General features: G+C 44.5%; 1 protein-coding gene across 1 annotated transcript in view; it reads right to left on the minus strand.

Moving 5' to 3' along the window:
* The window catches only part of LOC142492649 (nuclear RNA export factor 1-like), a 103,347-nt gene that overhangs the window by 19,896 nt on the left and 63,960 nt on the right, over positions 1–19,491 (minus strand). Inside the window, exons 14-15 of the mRNA XM_075595489.1 lie at positions 15,615–15,670; positions 1,504–1,611 (exon numbers count right to left, since the gene is read on the minus strand). Of these exons, the coding sequence (XP_075451604.1) occupies positions 1,504–1,611; positions 15,615–15,670 (164 nt within the window). The remainder of the gene's footprint in view (positions 1–1,503; positions 1,612–15,614; positions 15,671–19,491) is intronic.

The raw sequence follows: 19,491 nt of genomic DNA on the forward strand, positions 1-19,491 counted from the left end.
CAGTGGAGTCTTTCAAGGATCTGTACTAGGACTAGTGCCCTTTAAAATCTGTATTACAAGCATTACAAATGGCTTGGAAGGGGAAGTACAGTATGTACTTTTGTAGCTGACACAAAGATCTGAAACAGAGTTGACAACCCAGGGGGTGCTTAATGATTTAGGAAGATTGGAGGAATGGTCAATAGTGTGGCAACTACAATTTTATGCCAAAAAGGGCAAAATAATGCATTTGGGTCACACAAATACAAAGGCAGAATACAGGAATAATGGTACTATAATGTCAAATATTATAGAGGAAAGGGACATAGGAGTAATATTAGCAGACTTAAAAGTAGGCCAGCAATATCATAACGCAATGAGGAAAGCCAGCAGGAGGTTGGGTTTTATAGGGTTAGCAACAGAGAGGATTGGTGATGCCACTTTATCGATCATTGGCGAGACCTTACCTAGAGTACTGTGTTCAATTCTGGAGACCATATCTCGAAGGACATAAATACATTGGAGTTTCTGTAAAAAAGGACTACTAATATGGTGCATAATCTACAGCAGTGGTGCGGAATTTTCTTCCCCTGCTGGCTCTCCCCCTCCCCACCTTGGCCCCCGGCAGTCTGACGTCCCATTTCCATGGCAACGAAACATTACGTGACCCCGCATTGCCATGGCGACGCGTCACCCGAAGTGGTCTGAGCCAAGGTAAGAGAGTGTTACAGAGGCCTTTGCACGGTTCCCCGGGATTTAATTTAAATGCCTTCAGGAAGAGCACGGGGCCTCTGTGTACACTGTGCCCCCCACAGTGAATCTTGTGCCCCCCCAGTTTGCGCACCCCTGATCTACAGCATGAGACTGATCACCAAAGTCTACACAACCTTAAAATCAACAACTTAAAAAGGATAGAAGGGAGGGAGGGTGGATGATAGAAACTTCCAAATATATAAAAGGTATTCAGCAAAGTACAGGAGGGAAGCATATTCCAAAGAAAGACCAAGTGCTAGACCAAGAGGCCGTTCTCCGAAGCTGGAGGGGGACAGGCTAAGGGGACATGTGAAGAAGTACTTCTCCCCGGAAAGGGTGGTAGATTTGTGGAATAGCCACCCAGCAGACGTGGTAGGGACTAATATAGTAAGGGAATTCTAACATGCCTGGGTTAGACATAAGGCTTTCAAGGAGACGAAAGAAAGCCAATTATCAAATAGGGTCTGAGGTTTTGCAGCAGATGGGAAAATGGGAAGACAAGGTGGTTCTTATCTGCCATCAAATTCACATGATTGATTACATGTAACCACTGTCTTGTTCCACTGCCCGTTGCAATAGCAGTATCATTTTACCCAGCTCTTATGAAAATAACCACTTCCTAGCACAGGAGTATCATGTACTTGAGAGAAAATAGGACCACATAATTTTTTCCTTACAATAACACAAGTATAATATTATAGCAATGCATCTGAGCAGGCTCATTTTAAAACGACATCACTTGCTTAAACTAAACCCTACTGGAATACATACCTGGTTTCTGAAAGTGGAACACTGGGAAGACTAAAAGAGCAACAAGCGTCTTCGTGATATAGTGGCAGAAGGCCCAGGCGTCTATCAGAATCATACAAATAATAATACCTAAAATGTAAGGCAATACATTAGATTTCATTAAAAAAAAAATATATATATATACTGTATATATCATCTAAAATAGAATTCACCAGTATGCAGTCTTTTATTGGTTCATTAAACATGGTCTTTGCTCAATAATTAATCTATGTCCTAAAACCAAACAAGCCTACTTCAATATCTACAAAACAATTACTGCCTTAATTCTTAATTCTGATTTTGTAAGTAGACTGTCATTTTTACCAGCACGTAAGAAAATACCACCTGAAAATGAAGATCTGTGACAAACATGCAAAACAGTGCAGCTTTTATGGATATTCATGTTATTGCAAGCATTTCTCTTGGTTCTGCACTAAAGTAAAATAGCATTCTTGTGGTGATGTTAAAGAAGAAATGGTTGCTACCCTGTAGTCCCAAGAGAAAAAGGCTTTGTGCGTCAGGCTTTAAAGTCGTTTCCAACATGCTGGCAACTATACTATTCAGAGGGCAATCACCCCAAAGAACTGCCCCAGTCAACTCCAAGCTACTGAACCAATTTAACACGGTGGCCTAGGTATGCATCTGTTATTTTGTGCAACTGTAAATGTAACAGTACTCAGGGGTACTCAGAAAAAGAATCCCCTTTGAGGTGCACAGCAAGACAAAGTTGGGAAGTGGAATAAATTAAAATAAACTTTATTTAATATAATTTAATTTATATTAAATAAAGTTATTTAAATATATTCCACTTACCAACTTTTTCTTGCTGTGCACCACAAATGGGATTCTTTACATGAGTACTCCTAAGTATTGTTACATTTACAATTCCTCTTACCTGGTAGCACGCATTACCTTTTGTCCACTGTAATTAAGAATCATATTTTTTGTTTTGAGCGAGGTGTCTTTCCATAAAATATTTTGTGAAATTGGTTAGGTTTTTGACATTTCTGACGTAGTAATACTTTCACGGTCAAAATTTCCCACTAACTAAGAAAAGATCTTATAGCGCCTGACTAAAGTGTTGATATCTGACCTGCAGATTTCAGCCACAAAATCTTCTGCTCTCTCTCCCCAATATGCAGCAAAAAAAAAAAAAAAAAATCTTGTTGAATAAACTTTAAAATCGAAAGAAGAGATTGAATTCTTGCTTGATAATTGGCTTTGACAGCTGGTGGCAAATCAAATCTTTTGATTTTGTCCTGGGTCCTGAAAATAGAACAATCTTTCTGATTTCCTCCAGGCTGCCGATTTCTCTAAATACATTATTAGGCACCTTACTAAACCCAGGGATTGAAATGCTTTCTCTTTTTGGTCTGAGGGTTTGGGCCGAAAGCATGCCAGGTCTGATTGTGCGTCATGGGGTCTGGCGCACCAGGGGCCGCCCCATGGCGTAATAGCTACGTCAAAATAAGCCCTCTTGATTTTTTTAGGGCAGATCGTGTCTGATGCGATGTAAAGTGCAGTGGAACAGGATGGGGATTCCTCCCGTTCCATTCCGTCATCCGTGATGGAGTGATCATGTGACTGCTTCTCCACGAGTCCCATTCAGTATTGAAAGGGTTCATTTTAGATTTTTCGACCAGACAATAGATAATTGTTGTTATGGAGAGAGGGATTTATACCTCCAGAGAATCGATCTGCTTGTCCCAGGTTGACAACATTTTGTTCTGTAGTGGTCTTATGTCTTCTTGCCCAGGGTACTGCCTCTATTGATCCAGATAAGAGAACTAGAAATTTCAAACATCGTCTGATCAAACGATGGAATGCGGATCCTATTCTCCTGCATTCCTTTACTAGGGAAAAATATCTTCCTGGAGGAAGAAAGATTCTCTCTTGTACCATATTGAACATCAGACCCAGGAATGGGAAGGTTTTAAGATGGAGAGAGCTTGTTTTTCTCCCAATTGATCAACCATCCGAAATTGGGTTAAGATCAGGACTACTGTTTTGATACATTGTCAGTTTTTGCTGTCAGGTTTTAACCTGCAGTATCCATGAAAATCCACCTGGATGCTGCCGCTCTTGCTTCCACTCTGAAACTTGATGAAGCTTTACTAGCTAAACGCGTAGTCGTTTGCTGCGTTGTATCCAGAGGACTCCGATCCGCCCCCATCAGAGCATAGCCGGCCGCCAAGACCCTCCTCCATCCGGGAGCCGTGCCACAGACCGGAAGTGACGCACTGCAACTGAGAGGTCTGAGACGGAGGCAATGGAGGTAGTGGATAATATTGGAGATGGATGCACACTAACCTTTATGTGCCCGTTATTATATGACACTGTACGGCATTAGAACTGAACTACATTCAAGTGGAGAATCTTCACCCATTCACACAGAGTCCAACATCTACTACATTTGTAGAGATGCCACTTTATTTTTAACATGACGTGAGTCTCCATTCGTGAGAAACTTCTTAAAACATCTGGCTTTTACATTTTTGAAAAACTTTATTTGCACTATGTTGTTTTTTTATCATTATTTTTCATGTGCACCATTGATATCTGCACTCCCCTATCTTCAAGAACGACCATTGCACCTGTCCCATGCCTCCAGCAAGACCTATATAAATCTCCCTTTCCTGATCCTCCTGGTTCCTCCAGCACCTGCTAGGTTCCTGTATTTGCTGCTGCTGCCTTTGCTGCTATTGCCCTGTTACTCAGTCCCAATCCTGTTCCCGAGTCCTGTTCCTGTCTCCTCGTTGCCGACCTGTACTTGTGACCCCGACCACGCTATCTGCTTCGGACTTCTGCTTGTGACTCGACCACACTATATGCCTCCGACCTCTGCTTGTGACCTCGACCACGCTATCTGCCGCCTGCCTCCGACCTCTCCTTGTGATTCGACCACACTATATGCCGCCCGCCTCCGACCTCTGCTTGTGACCTCGACCACGCTATCTGCCGCCTGCCTCCGACCTCTCCTTGTGATTCGACCACACTATATGCCGCCCGCCTTCGGCCTCTGCTTGTGACCCCGACCATGCTCCCTGCTGTTCTTACCACTGGAATCCACACCAGCCGTAGATCAACCCTTGACAGAATAAACAGGCCCTACCATGGATTCCGCCGGAAAAGACCTGACCGAGGATCAGCTGATTATTGACTTGCAACGTGCCATGATTGGCTTCCAACAACAAAAACATGTTTTCAACTGCCTTGGTTGTGTGGAAGAACATGCTGTATCCGCAGAAGCTAAAGTACGTGGACTGCGTACAGCTATAATCGCTGCGCCTGTTCAAAACACTGTGCCTGTGCAAACCGCACCCCGTGTACCCCTTCTGGAAAGATTCGGGGGGAAAAGACAATCATTCCGGGATTTTCACAATCAATGCCAACTTCTGTTTAAGCTACAGCCCACCAGCTATAATACCGACGTAGTCAAGGTTGGACTTATCACCTTGCTCAAAGATGAGGCTCTTGCTTGGGTCTCCCCTATGTTAGAACAAGATAGCCCACCACTTAGGGATCTGAAATCCATGGCTCGTGATCCACAATCCACTAATTGACTGGAAGACCAAGATACTCACGTTTCCCTCAGAACACTAGCATCTAGCCTGCCTATCTAAAATTAATTCACCAGAGTGTGTGGGAATACCTAAGATTTCTTCTTCTCAAAAAAGTCTGCTGCCAACTCCATACTCTTGAGTTTTTGCATGTGTGTGACAAAAAGGAACACGGATACGCTTCCCCCACATCGTTCTTACGACTGCCCCATTGAACTATTACCGGGTGCTGCCATTCCTTTCGGAAGAATCTATTCCCTTAGAACAAGAATTGAAGGTTCTCAATGACTACCTGCAGGAGAACCTGTCAAAGGGTTTCATCCGACCCTCTAATTCCCCGCCAGGTGTTGCTCTCTTCTCCGTAGTAAAGAAAGACGGTTCTCTACGTCCCTACATTGACAATGGGGGACTAAATAAAATCACAGTAAAGAGCAGGTATTTGTTATCTCTGATTCCCGAATTATTGGAAAGAATTCGGATAGCCAATATCTTTACCAAATTAGATCTGAGGGGCATATAATTTGGTCCGCATCCAACCCGGTGACGAGTGGAGAATAGCCTTACAAAACCGTTATGGGCACTATGAATACCTGGCGATACCTTTAGGACTCTAATGCTCCTCCTACCTTTCAGCATTTAATTAATGATGTTCTCCGAGAGTTACTGGACCAATTCGTAGTAGCATACCTGGATGATATCCTAATCTTCTCAGATAACATCATGGATCATCAGAAACATGTCCAGATTGTCCTAGAGTGTCTTCGAAAGCACAAATAGTACATTAAATTAGAAAAATTTGATTTTGAAAACACCAGCATGCAATTTCTCGGTTATGTCATCTCCCCTGAGGGTTTGAGAATGGACCCAGACAAGATTCAAGCCGTGGTGGAATGGCCAATTTCTCCTGACCATGTCCTGGTGGATAACGAAGAGGAATTTATTGTGGAAAGAATTTTGGACTCCAGGTTACATCGAGGGACACTCCAGTACCTGGTCCACCTGGCCCAGAGGAGAGGTCCTGGGAACCAAAAAGTTTCGTACATGCTTCACGACTGGTCAGGGCTTTCCACCAGAGATATCCGGACAAGCCTAGGAAAGATCATCCGGAGAACGCTCATTGGAGAGGGGAGTAATGTCAGGTTTTAGCCTGCTGTACCCATGAACATCCACAGGGACTGCTGCTGCTCTTGCTTCCAGACTGAAACCGGACACCTTTGCACCTTTCCCATGCTTCCAGCCAGACCTATATAAACCTCCCTTTCCTGTTCCTCCCTTGCCTGTTTATACTAGTTCCTCCAGCACCTGCTATGTTCCTGTATTTGCTGCTGCCTTTGCTGCTGCTGCCCTGTTCCTCAGTCCCAGTCCTGTTCACGAGTGCCAATCCTGTCTCCTCGTTGCTGACCATGCTATCTGCTGTCTGCCTCAGACCTCTGCTTGTGACCCCGACCACGCTCCCTGCCACAGGGATCCACTCCAGCCATAGATCAACCCTTGACACTTGCCTTTATCATGCAGTCGTCTAGATGGGGGACAAATGAAATACTAGCATTAGCACAGCTGCCATGACCACCATCATTTTCATGAAGACCCTCAGGGTGAACAGAGGCCACAGAGCAATGTAGTAAACTGGAAGTTCCGGATTTCTCATTTTGCATCTTGTAGAGAATCTCAGAAACCTTTGGCGAGTTAAGCATATGGGTACTTACAAACATGCGTCTTGTAGATCTGGTGAAGCCATGACAGTTTATCACAGATCTTAGAGTCTCCATTTTGAATCATTTGCACTTGACAAATTTGTTGACTTCCTTCACATCCAAAAATGATGGAGATTTGCCTAATGTTTTTAGAACAAGAAAGGGAATAGGTTTCTGTAAATCTTTCTTGTAGAGGTACTTCGGGAATGACTTCTGATGCTAGAAAGTGGTCCACTGTTTCCAAAATAGCTGGTCTTTTTAGGGAACAGGTGATTTTCAATAACACAAAATGTTCTGGTGGATACGCAAGAAATTCAATTGAGTATCCTCTTGACAGTGTCTGGAGAACCCCCAGGTCTGAAGTCGGCAGTCTCCATATTTGAGTGAAATGCGTCAGCCTTCCTCCCACCGGTAAATGCTTGCTGTTAACTTTTGTTTTTGGATAAGAATGGTGTCATCACTCATGTCTTTATTCTGTCTGCCTAGCAGCCTCAAATGGAAATATCCATCCTGGGAAATTTAACTGGTCTCGATTCCATTGGTACATTTTTTGAGAATCTTAAAAATTATCTAATCCTGTGGGCCAATCTTCAATATTGAGAAATAAACTCTCTGTTCTATAGTTATCTCTATAATGTGTTCCAACTCTGGACCAAACAACAAGGAAACATCAAAAGGAATAATGCATAGCTTGGTTTTAGAAGCACCAGCCAGTTATGATTTTAACCATAGAGCAGGGGGGCGCAAACTTTTTTCCCTGCGCCCCCCTGACGGCTGTCCCCTCACTCCCGCGCCCCCCCCCAACCCCAACTTACCCGCGCTCAGGCGTAATGACGTCACGTTGCCATAGCAACGTGACGTCACATGACCTCGCAGCGTCATTTTGACGCCGCGTTGCCATGGTGACGCAGGAGGAAGCCGCCGTAGCCACGGTAAGTTAGCTTTGCAGAGGCCCTGCAGCTCCCCCGGCACTTAATTTAGGTGCCTTCGGGAAGCGCGCGGGGCCTCTGTAAACCCCGCGCCCCCCGTCGGTAGTCTTGCGCCCCCCCTGGGGGTCGCGCCCCACAGTTTGCGCACCGCTGCCATAGAGCATGTCTTGCTCTATACTAACAGTCCTATGGGCTTTTGATGACTGTAGAGATGTATAGAACGCCAGTGCATCAGAAGAACAAGTCCTTGGAGTAATAATAACTGCAGTTGAAAGAACTCCCAATGTACTGTGTGTACAATAAAGTTGCCCTAATAGGGTTAGGGGACTAGTACTTAATGCCATTGGCACCACTTATAATTAGTACAGACAGAGTCCCATATGGTGAGAATAACAGGGTATAGCAACCCATAAAGCAGACTCACTTTTTTCCAGGAGTATCCAACAGCAGATGATTGATTGGCGTGCGATCTACCAGATAAGCAGCAGGAACAGGTAGAAAAACAGCAGTGCACTGCCAAGAAGACCAGGAGGAGGCTCACGGTTGCAGCAGCAAAAATGTATTGCATAAAAAAGATTGGACTAAATGTCCCCCCTAGCCACAGCAATAGTCCACCAACGCGTTTCGGGCTCTATGCCCTTTCTCAAGATGTACCTTACTCTATAGGGAGCCGATATTTATACCCTGGCGCCGAACGCGCCATTGAGTGACGTCACAGACAGACTAACCAATCGGCTGGCATCTCCTATTAGACAGATCCCTATTGGATGAATGGATCGCGTCATATCAAATAACTTTATTAAAAGCAAACAAACCCCTCCATTCAATGCAAGGGATATAGGATACAAGGTGAAGCCCTCCGATTGGCTTACTGAACACATAAACAAGTATAACTTTATTAAGGCTAACATTAACATCTTATTTACTAAAAACGTCTGTGACGTCAGTAATACGGCTTCCTCCCCCAGTGCAAACAGAACATAAACAAAAAGGCTATCAAAAAAAGAACAATAATGAATTTTGTACAGAAAAAGAATTAAAAAGTGCCATTAGTCTAATGTTTTAAAGAAAATAACTCCCAAAAAGAAACATTAACGATAAAGAAACAAATCATTAAAAAATAGCACATTTGCACAATAATAACACACACATAACAAAAAAAGGAATATGTATCAAAGAAAATGTAAAGTTTTCTCCTTCATATCCCCTGAGCTCAATAGAGCACAACGACAACTTGATAACCATGAGCAAAATTCTTTGTAATATTACTACTTGTCTTTGTAATTCAAACCAACTGGAAGTATACGTAGATGTTATAGGAAGGGAAAATATAATGATACAGATGGAAAAAGTTAATTTATCTTAGGAACCAAAGAGAAATGAACAAATTCCCTGGAGGGGAGACCAATGTCTTATGGATCTTTGGGAGATGGTGGAACACGGCCGTGGTTGGAAATGGATTATATAGGAACTCAGTCTCGTTGGCATCCAACACCCCCAAAATTTTCCCTTTTTCAAGGAGCTTCCTCAAGTCTGACATGAATGAACAGGTGGGGTACTTCCCTCTTTGTTCCACCATCTCTCAAAGATCTATAAGACGTTGGTCACCCCTCCAGGGAGGCCTATTGTCTCTAGTATTGGATCTTTGGGAGATGGTCTGTCACGGAACGTGGACCACTATCTCCAACCCCTGGCGTTAGCTTTGCCGTCTAACATTCTAGACAGTGCCGATTTAATTAATCAACTAGAAAGTGTGTCTTGGAGACCAAACTTTGTATGGTTGTCTATGGATGTCACATCATTATATACAATCATCAGGCATGACCTGGGGATGGCAGCTTCGAGCTACTTTTTGGATTCTTCTGATTTATCACCAGCACAGGGGAGTTTCATTCTGGACTCCATTCACTTTTTATTAACCCCCAATTATTTTTGTTTGATGGTGTTTACTATCTCCAAACACGTGGAACTGCCATGGGAACCAGCTTTGCCCCATCCTATGCAAATTTATTCATGGGATGGTGGGAGTCGTTCCACATGTTTGGAGATAGGAACCCATTTAGGGATCACATTGTTTTTTATCATCGTTTCATCGACGACTTGATTTTCATTTGGGAGGGTGACACTAACACTATGTTATTATTTATAGATTTACTTCACAATAATCATGGTTTCAAATTCACATTTTCCTTTGATTACCTTAAATATTTGGATTATTTTATGTCGATCACTCCTTAAATATTCACACAGACATTTTTCGAAAAGAAAATTCACAAAATACTTATTTGAGAGCCGATCGCTGCCACCCCAGAGCACTTGTAAAAGGAATACCAAAGGGGCAGTTCATGAGGATAAAAAGAAACTGCTCCAAAGATGTTGACGTCCATAGACAATCAGATGACTTGTATAATAGATTTCTAGCCAGGGGCTATGATCCCCTTGACCTAAATAAAGCACTGGGAGAAGCTGAGGTTATGGAAAGGAGCCAATTGTTAAAAAGGAAACTAAAAAAGGCATCCTAACAAGATAACCCATTGTTTATTACTCGGTTTAGCCGATAGGCACAAGAAGTGAGACTAATCTTGGAGAAACATTGGAGCATCTTACGCCTTGACCCAATTTTGGGACAAGATCTACCCCAAAAACCAAAACTGGTCTTTAGAAAGGCTAAAACCATATCCAATTCTCTTTCCCCTAGCTTGTTCTCACATGACTCAGACAAAGTTCCTTCACTAAAGGCTCATATAGATGCGGTTCTTGCAAGATTTGTGCTCTTTTATCTCTAACCAAAACTTTTGAGAGCACATATACTAAGGCTGTATTTAATATACGTAGCTTTATCAAATGTAAAACCACGTTCGTGATCTACCTTCTCACCTGTGGGAGTGGGAAACAGTATGTGGGCCGGACCACGAGGAATCTTAAGACACGCATTATGGAGCATGTCAGGCTCATCAAGAAAAGAGACCTCAATCATCCGGTGCCACTACACTGTACCCATTGCCCTAAGGGGGATGGTAGATTACTTAAAGTATGTGGGATTGAGTCTGTTTCTTGTCATGAAAGAGTTGGGAATCGTATCAAAAAGGTTAGACCAAAGGGAGGCCTTTTGGATATTTACGTTAAAAACCCAGGTCCTGTTTGGACTTAAAACAGACTGGGACCTTGGCCATTTTCTCTAACTTCATTATTACTTTTATTTCTGTTTTATTTATTTTAACCATTACCAATATCCCTCTAATTAAATATAATACTCTGATTGAGAATTTTTTAGGGTACAATCAATTTCAAATTGAAATTCCATTTTCACTACAAATTTGCTTATTATTGTATGAATTTGTTCGTTTCTCTTTGGTTCCTAAGATAAATTAACTTTTTCCATCTGTATCATTATATTTCCCCTTCCAATAACATCTACGTATACTTTCAGTTGGTTTGAATTACAAAGACAAGTAGTAATATATCAAAGAAATGTCTTAAATTCAAATTACATCTAAGCAACAATAAGTTGTGTCTTATTTGCCTTATGCATATCCTTGATCAATATATAGTTGCCTTTTCCCCTTTAAATACCCTGGGTCTCTGGTTTGCACATCGGTATACTTTGGGCCATCTGTACTTTATTTAATGAATTAAGGTTCTTTATTTTATTTTGCTCATGGTTATCAAGTTGTCGTCGTGCTCTATTGAGCTCAGGGGATATGAAGGAGAAAACTTTACATTTTCTTTGATACATATTCCTTTTTTTGTTATGTGTGTGTTATTATTGTGCAAATGTGCTATTTTTTAATGATTTGTTTCTTTATCGTTAATGTTTCTTTTTGGGAGTTATTTTCTTTAAAACATTAGACTAATGGCACTTTTTAATTCTTTTTCTGTACAAAATTCATTATTGTTCTTTTTTTGATAAAGTCTTTTTGTTTATGTTCTGTTTGCACTGGGGGAGGAAGCCGTATTACTGACGTCACAGACGTTTTTAGTAAATAAGATGTTAATGTTAGCCTTAATAAAGTTATACTTGTTTATGTGTTCAGTAAGCCAATCGGAGGGCTTCACCTTGTATCCTATATCCCTTGCATTGAATGGAGGGGTTTGTTTGCTTTTAATAAAGTTATTTGATATGACGCGATCCATTCATCCAATAGGGATCCGTCTAATAGGAGATGCCAGCCGATTGGTTAGTCTGTCTGTGACGTCACTCAATGGCGCGTTCGGCGCCAGGGTATAAATATCGGCTCCCTATAGAGTAAGGTACACCTTGAGAAAGGGCATAGAGCCCGAAACGCGTTGGTGGACTATTGCTGTGTCTAGGGGGGACATTTAGTCCAATCTTTTTTATGCAATACATTTTTGCTGCTGCAACCGTGAGCCTCCTCCTGGTCTTCTTGGCAGTGCACTGCCGTTTTTCTACCTGTTGTTTATTTATGTAGATCTTTATTTATATAGTGCTCACAGTGTACTCAGTACTTTACAAAAAGAGAGAAAAAAACCAGCACAGGGAATTACAATACAATAAATGCAACAAAGTAAGACAAAAGGAAAGGAAATTCCTATCCCAGGGGCGTTTACAATCTAAGTGGTATGTTTGGAGATTTACAGAGACAGCAAGTGAGGGAATAAGTGGTGTTAATCTGATGAAATCAAATTACATGTCAAACACAAACAAATTGCCTTCACTAGAATAACTTCTGTGTATCTTTTATCTACAGTAACTGTGCCTTCTAGATCTTTTTCTATCTGAGCCAACCAAGCACAGAGTACTAGATATACAGGCCAAAGCCACTGCTGATATACATGCAGCTCTAGAAATAATAAACTCCTTTGTTGAACTTGTTTCAATTTCCTTATCCATTGGATGTTGAAATGGATAAGCATCTTCTAGCACAGCGGTGCGCAAACTCCACACGCCTGTGCCCCCCCCCCCCCGACCTGCTCCCTTCTCGCATCTAATGATGCGTTAAATGACGCAGGGTCATGTGACGCCACATGACCCGCGGCGTCATTTGACTTCACATCTCCATAGCAACATGCGTCATTTGACGCCGTGTTGTCAGAGACACGTGACCAGAGCCTGGTAATTAAATTTACAGAGGCTTGGCGTTCTCAGCGTGGCGCCTCTGTAAACGCCGTGCCCCCCAGAAAAGTCTCAGGCCCCACAGTTTGCACACCGCTGTTCTAGCACAGAGGTGGGCAACCTATTTTTCAACGTAGCCACAGGTGTGGCGAATGAGAAGTGAAAATCGCCCACCATGTAAAAATTAAGAAATTGGGTTGCTCAATCGAACATTTACAACAAAACACACTGTCTGCTTCACTCACTTCATCACCTGCTGCTGGTTCACTTTGTTGACTGATTCAGAAAGCGGAAACCAGCACACACCGTCAGTAAAAAGTTTATTTTACTGTGGGAGCTGGCAAACTCAAATTTGTCACACTTTCATGGCCAATTCGCCACTTGTGGCAATTGGTGATATGGCTGCGCCCACCTCGGTTCTAACGGAATTGTAGTTTCTCACCAATCTGGAAACTGGAGAATCTACTTTGAGAAGCTGATCCAAAGCCTTGGTATCTTCTGATTGAAAGGGATACATCTGCTTGAATGTTTTCGTAAATGTATGTGCAGAGAATGTTCAGTGATGCAAGCGCTCTAGTGACGGATCTAGAATATAAGTATCTTCTATATAAGTCCACAGCGGGGGTACGGGGGCTTAAGGATAGACTAGACAGTTCTTCAGTGGTCTGCCATCTTCATAGGGACCAATAATCCCTGAAGGGGCAAGGTAACGGGAATTAACCCACCACAAAGCCCCTCATTAGGATGATCCCTGGATCTGCATGAACCCCATATATAATAATATATAAACTAACACATATCAGAAGTGCCCCCGTCCTCTATCCGTGCTCAGGCGTGCTGTCACTGTTGAGACGTCCACAAGCAAATCCAGAGAGAATGTGACGCACAGCCAGAGAGAATGGGTCCACAATGTCATAAAAAATAAGTCTTTTATTCGTCCATATGCAGAAACAGAAGTGAAAACCTCCTACATGTTTCGTGCCCCAGCACTTTTTCAAGGAGTAACATGCCCACGAACATTCCATCTTCCCTGCTCAGTGGTGTTTTAGAGGCCTCAATTTCCAAATTCTCTGTCATTGCTTTAATCATTTTGATGATCTCTGAAGGGTTAAAAGAGAAATAACCCTCAATTTCTCCCTCGTCTTCTGAGGAAATATCTTCAAAATCGTTCTCATAATCTGGCACTGCTGATGAAATTGCTCAGGCCTCAGTTTGGTGTACCCTTGAACCTGAAGCTCCAGCTTCCATTACCAGCTGAAAGCCTTGCATGAAGGAATCAAAGGTTTCCTGCATCACTGATTTAAACCAGACCAGGACATCCTGGGCTTGAGGCAGCAAATCCTTAGCCGCTACTTCTTAAGAACAATCATGCCTTTTTATTTATCAGGAAGAGGAGTAGAACAGGAGAGAAAGGCAATGTATACAGCCCTTTTCAGGGCTCAAGGGCCACAAACACAGCTTTTTTAGTATATCATTTTGCCCACTGCTGATTGACACTGTACAGCTCTAAATGCAGAGAAACGTGTTTAAATTTGTAAAATGCACTTGAACATGAAGATGTTTCATGTTTATGGTCCTCTAGAGAACAGTACAGGATCCAGCAGAAGCACTGTCATTTATGCCCATTTGTTCCTCAAAATCAAATGTTATAAGCAGGTCCGCCAACAGCGGGGGAGAAAGGGTACTGGCGTCCCGGGCCCCGCATGTGCAGGGCCCGCTCCCCCCCCCCCCAACGTGGGACGGAGGGGGAAGTAGCAACGCCTCCTGCGGCGGCCCCTATTCCCCCCCCCCCCCCGCTCCCAACGTGGGACGGAGGGGAAAGTACCAGCGCCTCCTGCGGCGGCCCCTATTCCTCCCCCCCCCCCCGCTTCCAACGTGGGACGGAGGGGAAAGTACCAGCTCTTCCTGCGGCCTGCTTTCCCCCGCGGCCAGTTTCCAGTGCTCCCCCCCATGCTAGATTCCCGCGCTCCCCCCCGAGCCCCGAGCCCACCTCTCGTGTCTTCCCCCCGTGCCCCTCCCCCGAGCCCACCTCCCGCGCCCACCTGCACTCACCTCCCGGGCAGCTGCCGCGGGGATATCGGGGGCAGGAGGGCAAAGAGTCCGGCGGCAAGCTTCACCCACCCCGTCAAGGTAAGTCACTGTCACCCAGTCACTGTCACCCATCCAGTCACCCATCCAGTCACCGTCTCCCATTCAAACCGTCATTCACCCACAATGTTCACCCACCGTCATTCACCCAAAACCGTCATTCACCCATCATTCATCCACCCACCGTCATTCAACCGTCATTCACCCAGCCACCCACCAACCCACCGCCATTCACCCAACTGTCATTCTACTGTCATTCATCCACCCGCCCACTCAGCCACCCAGGCAGGCAGTCACATGTCTTGTTGAAAATATAAAAATAAATAGGTTGCATTGTAATGGTTTTTTCTGTATCACAATAAGAAAACAGTTAAGTAAAAGTTGCGCGCTAAAAGATATTTTTTCGTGGTAGGTGCGCTATGGGTTGGGGGGGGGGGGGGGAGGGACCTGCTCCTTTCATTTGTCCCGGGCCCCATGATTTCTGTTGGCGGGCCTGGTTATAAGAAAGCATTACCATCAATGTTTATCTCCATATCGTATATGGCACTTTGAACTAAAACAAACCGTACACATTACATTTTTTTTATTTTTATTATTATGCTGTAAATATTATATAAGATGGATCATATGCAGAAACCTATCAATATTCAAGACTTAATGGCATTTTTAAATCACCCCATGCAACATAAAGCAGTCTAATCAATAATTTTACAACAAATTCAAATTAGCATATCAATATATGACTTACTTGTGCAGAAATGACATCAAAAATGTTTTTATATCTTCATTTACAAAAAAGCTGCCCTAAAACAAAGACATTTATTTGATTAATGTAATTCATACAAGCTCCATTTTACCCAAGGTATCTTATGTAGCCTTTTGAGAGTCCATTCTTAACCCTCCAAAAATATGACTATTGCATATTAGGTTATTGTTTTATGATTTCCAAAACATACTGGACACCTAACAAGCTCCTATTGAACCCCCAAAATGACCACAACATATATATAAGCATATGAGTGTCACAGAGGAGTGCTACTGAGCATGGCAATATATATTTTAAAACCAGAGACAGAACATAAAACAGAGACAAAGCTCAGTTTTTAGCACATCCAGTGAGACTCATACACGGTACAGTGCCTAAATATATATGTATAAATATCTAATAAGTAAAATGGTCTTTTAGTTTGACATTTTTGGCCAAAATTGTTGTAAGCCCCTGAGCCTACGCCAAGGCAGACCACATATCAGGGGTCCCTAACGCTAATATAAATTCTTAATAACCTGTGTAATAACAGGAAGAATGATTTATAGTAAATTGTCAATATTAGTTGCAAAGTTCTGAGTCTGACTGAAGCTTTTATTAACCTGTACATTACCAGGAAAAGCACTCTGTATTAGAGATGTCACAGCCAAACTGCAAGCAGGCAAGTTCCCCTGAGTGGAAGATGCTATGGAGTGAGCCCATAACCATTTAAATGTGGGAGGGGGTGAGCTTAAATTAGGAAGGAGGTTGCCACCCTCCAATCAGCCATGACTAGCTGGACAAGAATTGTAAAACATACTGGACACCTAACAAGCTCCTATTGAACCCCCAAAATGACCACAACATATATATAAGCATATGAGTGTCACAGAGGAGTGCTACTGAGCATGGCAATATATATATTTTAAAACCAGAGACAGAACATAAAACACAGACAAAGCTCAGTTTTTAGCACATCCAGTGAGACTCATACACGGTACAGTGCCTAAATATATATGTATAAATATCTAATAAGTAAAATGGTCTTTTAGTTTGACATTTTTGGCCAAAATTGTTGTAAGCCCCTGAGCCAACGCCAAGGCAGACCACATATCAGGGGTCCCTAACGCTAATATAAATTCTTAATAACCTGTGTAATAACAGGAAGAATGATTTATAGTAAATTGTCAATATTAGTTGCAAAGTTCTGAGTCTGACTGAAGCTTTTATTAACCTGTACATTACCAGGAAAAGCACTCTGTATTAGAGATGTCACAGCCAAACTGCAAGCAGGCAAGTTCCCCTGAGTGGACCTATTTTGATCTGGTTTGAAACTGATTGGCCGGCGAAGCCGGCCAATTCAGTTAAACAACAATTCTACTTGTTACCAAGTAGAACAAAGAAAAAACCAGTCAAACAAAAAAGTAAATGAATCCAACAAGTACACTGCTAAAGTGCACTTAAAACAGAAGGGTTAATTCTGAAGAACCCTTGATGGGGGGTACCGAGCAAAGCACCCCGCCTAACGCCCACTGGGAGGCAAACTCTGAAACCGTCCCAGTGGACTCGGCGTACGAGTACTCTGCCCGAATACGGGAGTGCACCAGCGCCCGGAACATGGCCACGATGTTTGTTGGGACCCTCCCCTCCAAACACTGCTTCCTGGTTTTACAAATGGCTACCTTAGCCAATGCCAGGAGCAGGTTGACCAGGAGATCCCTAGGCTTATCGTTCCGGGACACTGGGCACCCAAAAATAAAAAGTTGAGGGGAAAAACCCAGCCAGAACTGCAGGAGAAGGCTCCTCAAGAAGGACATGAGGGGCTGCAGTCTAGCGCAACTCGAATAAATGTGATATACGGACTCCCGCTCGCCACAGAAGGGACAGGCGGCGGGGGAGTCCGTGAAGTGTGCCAAATACTCTCCTGTGCTCAGTGCACCGTGGAGGACCCTCCAACCCAAATCCCCGGCGGGACCGGGAACCAAAGATGAATAGAGTTCCCTCCACCGGGGTCTCTCGCCCTCGTTCGCAGGGAATACCCGCCTCCAGATGGTGTCTGGGCGGGTGACAAGGGCGAGGTAATGCACTATATGGAGCACAAGAGAATACAGGACTTTCCTCGGCATGCCGCGGAAACACGCCGGGGACATATCCCCCAACTTGCTGAGGTTGGGGGAAAGAAGAGCCAGAGGGGGTTGCCGTGGCTTCGGTTCCACGCAAAAATCCGGAGAGCTGAAGTTGATAGGCTGACAAGGCTCTCCGGTCTGCAATAACCCCTCAATGAAGGTGCGTGAGTCGGGGTGGATGGCATCCGTAATCTCCTGGATCAAGCGACGAGGGACGCGGGCAGTACGCAGACCCATACGGGGCGCGAGCACCTCTGCTCTTACCCAGTATCGCCGCCCAAAGTCCAGGAGATCCCCGACTCTGGTCACCTGCGCCAGGATTAGCCGGCGGCAAATAGAGGGTGAATCCAACATCCGAGCCCCCACTGCCGGATTATACAGCAGGGGCTCGGCGAGGAAATCAACCCCCACCGCCTGTTCCTTCCTGGTCGCGGAGACCAGTTTCCAGGCCTTAAGTAAGTCCCGATAGTATGCCGGCAGCACCGAGAGGTCTCTACCTAAACCCTCGGGCCTGATGATAAACAGTTGCCGATCATACCTCATATTGCGCAGCTGGCGAAAGAAACTGGTTGCCAGCTGGCACCACTGCGGAGACGGATCTGCGAATAGGTATCTCTGCAGGTATTGGAGGCGGAAAGTGTGTAACTGGGAGCGAACACACACCACTCCCTGTCCACCCTCCTCCAAAGGGAGACACGCAACTCCCGCAGAGACCCAATGCTTCCCTATCCAAAGAAAATCCATCAACTTCCTCTGGATCTTGTTGATAAATTCGGGGGTCGGACCCATGGCTATCAGCCGGTGCCAAAGCTGACTGGCCACCAGCTGATTAATCACCAGGGTTCTTCCCCTGAGGGAAAGCATTCTCGACAGATACACCCATGACCCCAGACGAGCAACGACCCGTTCTTCAAGATCACTGAAGTTTTCCGGGGCCGGGACCTCCGCAGCAGACAGGTAGACTCCCAGATACTTGAGAGTATCGCCCTCCCACGAGACATTCCGAAACGCGGGGGGCAAGGAGTCCACCTGTAAGGGACCCACCAGAATGCCAGAACACTTGGACCAGTTGATCCGAGCAGAAGAGGCCGCGGTATAGACCTCTTGGCACGCTTGTGCCCGCTCTAGATCATCTAGGTCCTGGGCCACGAGGAGCACGTCATCGGCATAAGCCGACAGGACTACCCGCATGTCAGGTTCCCGCAGCACCAGCCCGGTGAGCCTCCTCCTCAGTAGGCAGAGGAAGGGCTCAATGGCCAGCGCGTACAGTTGCCCAGACAGGGGGCACCCTTGACGTACTCCCCGACCAAACACAAAAGGTGCCGTCAGGGACCAGTTGATCTTCACCAGACACTCTGCAGAGGCGTACAGCATCTGGAGAAAGCCCACAAATTGTGGGCCGAAGCCAAACGCCTGCAGGGTCTGCATAAGGTAACGGTGATCCACTCTGTCAAACGCCTTCTCTTGATCTAGGGACAGGAAGGCGAGTGATAGACCAGTCCTTTGTGCGTAATGCATCAGGTCCCGGACCAGAAAGATGTTGTCATGAATACTCCGGCCCGGGACAGTATAGGACTGGTCGGGGTGAATCACCTCTGCCAGCACGGACTTGAGCCTCAGCGAAAGCGCTTTGGCTACGATCTTATAGTCCGTGCTGAGCAGTGATACCGGTCGCCAGTTGGAAATCTGGCGGAGATCCCCCTTCTTCGGCAGCAGAGACAGTATTGCCCGCCGACACGAAAGGGGCATCTCAC

Source organism: Ascaphus truei, chromosome 4 (assembly GCF_040206685.1).
Source record: "Ascaphus truei isolate aAscTru1 chromosome 4, aAscTru1.hap1, whole genome shotgun sequence".
Classification (NCBI taxonomy): Eukaryota; Metazoa; Chordata; class Amphibia; order Anura; family Ascaphidae; genus Ascaphus; species Ascaphus truei.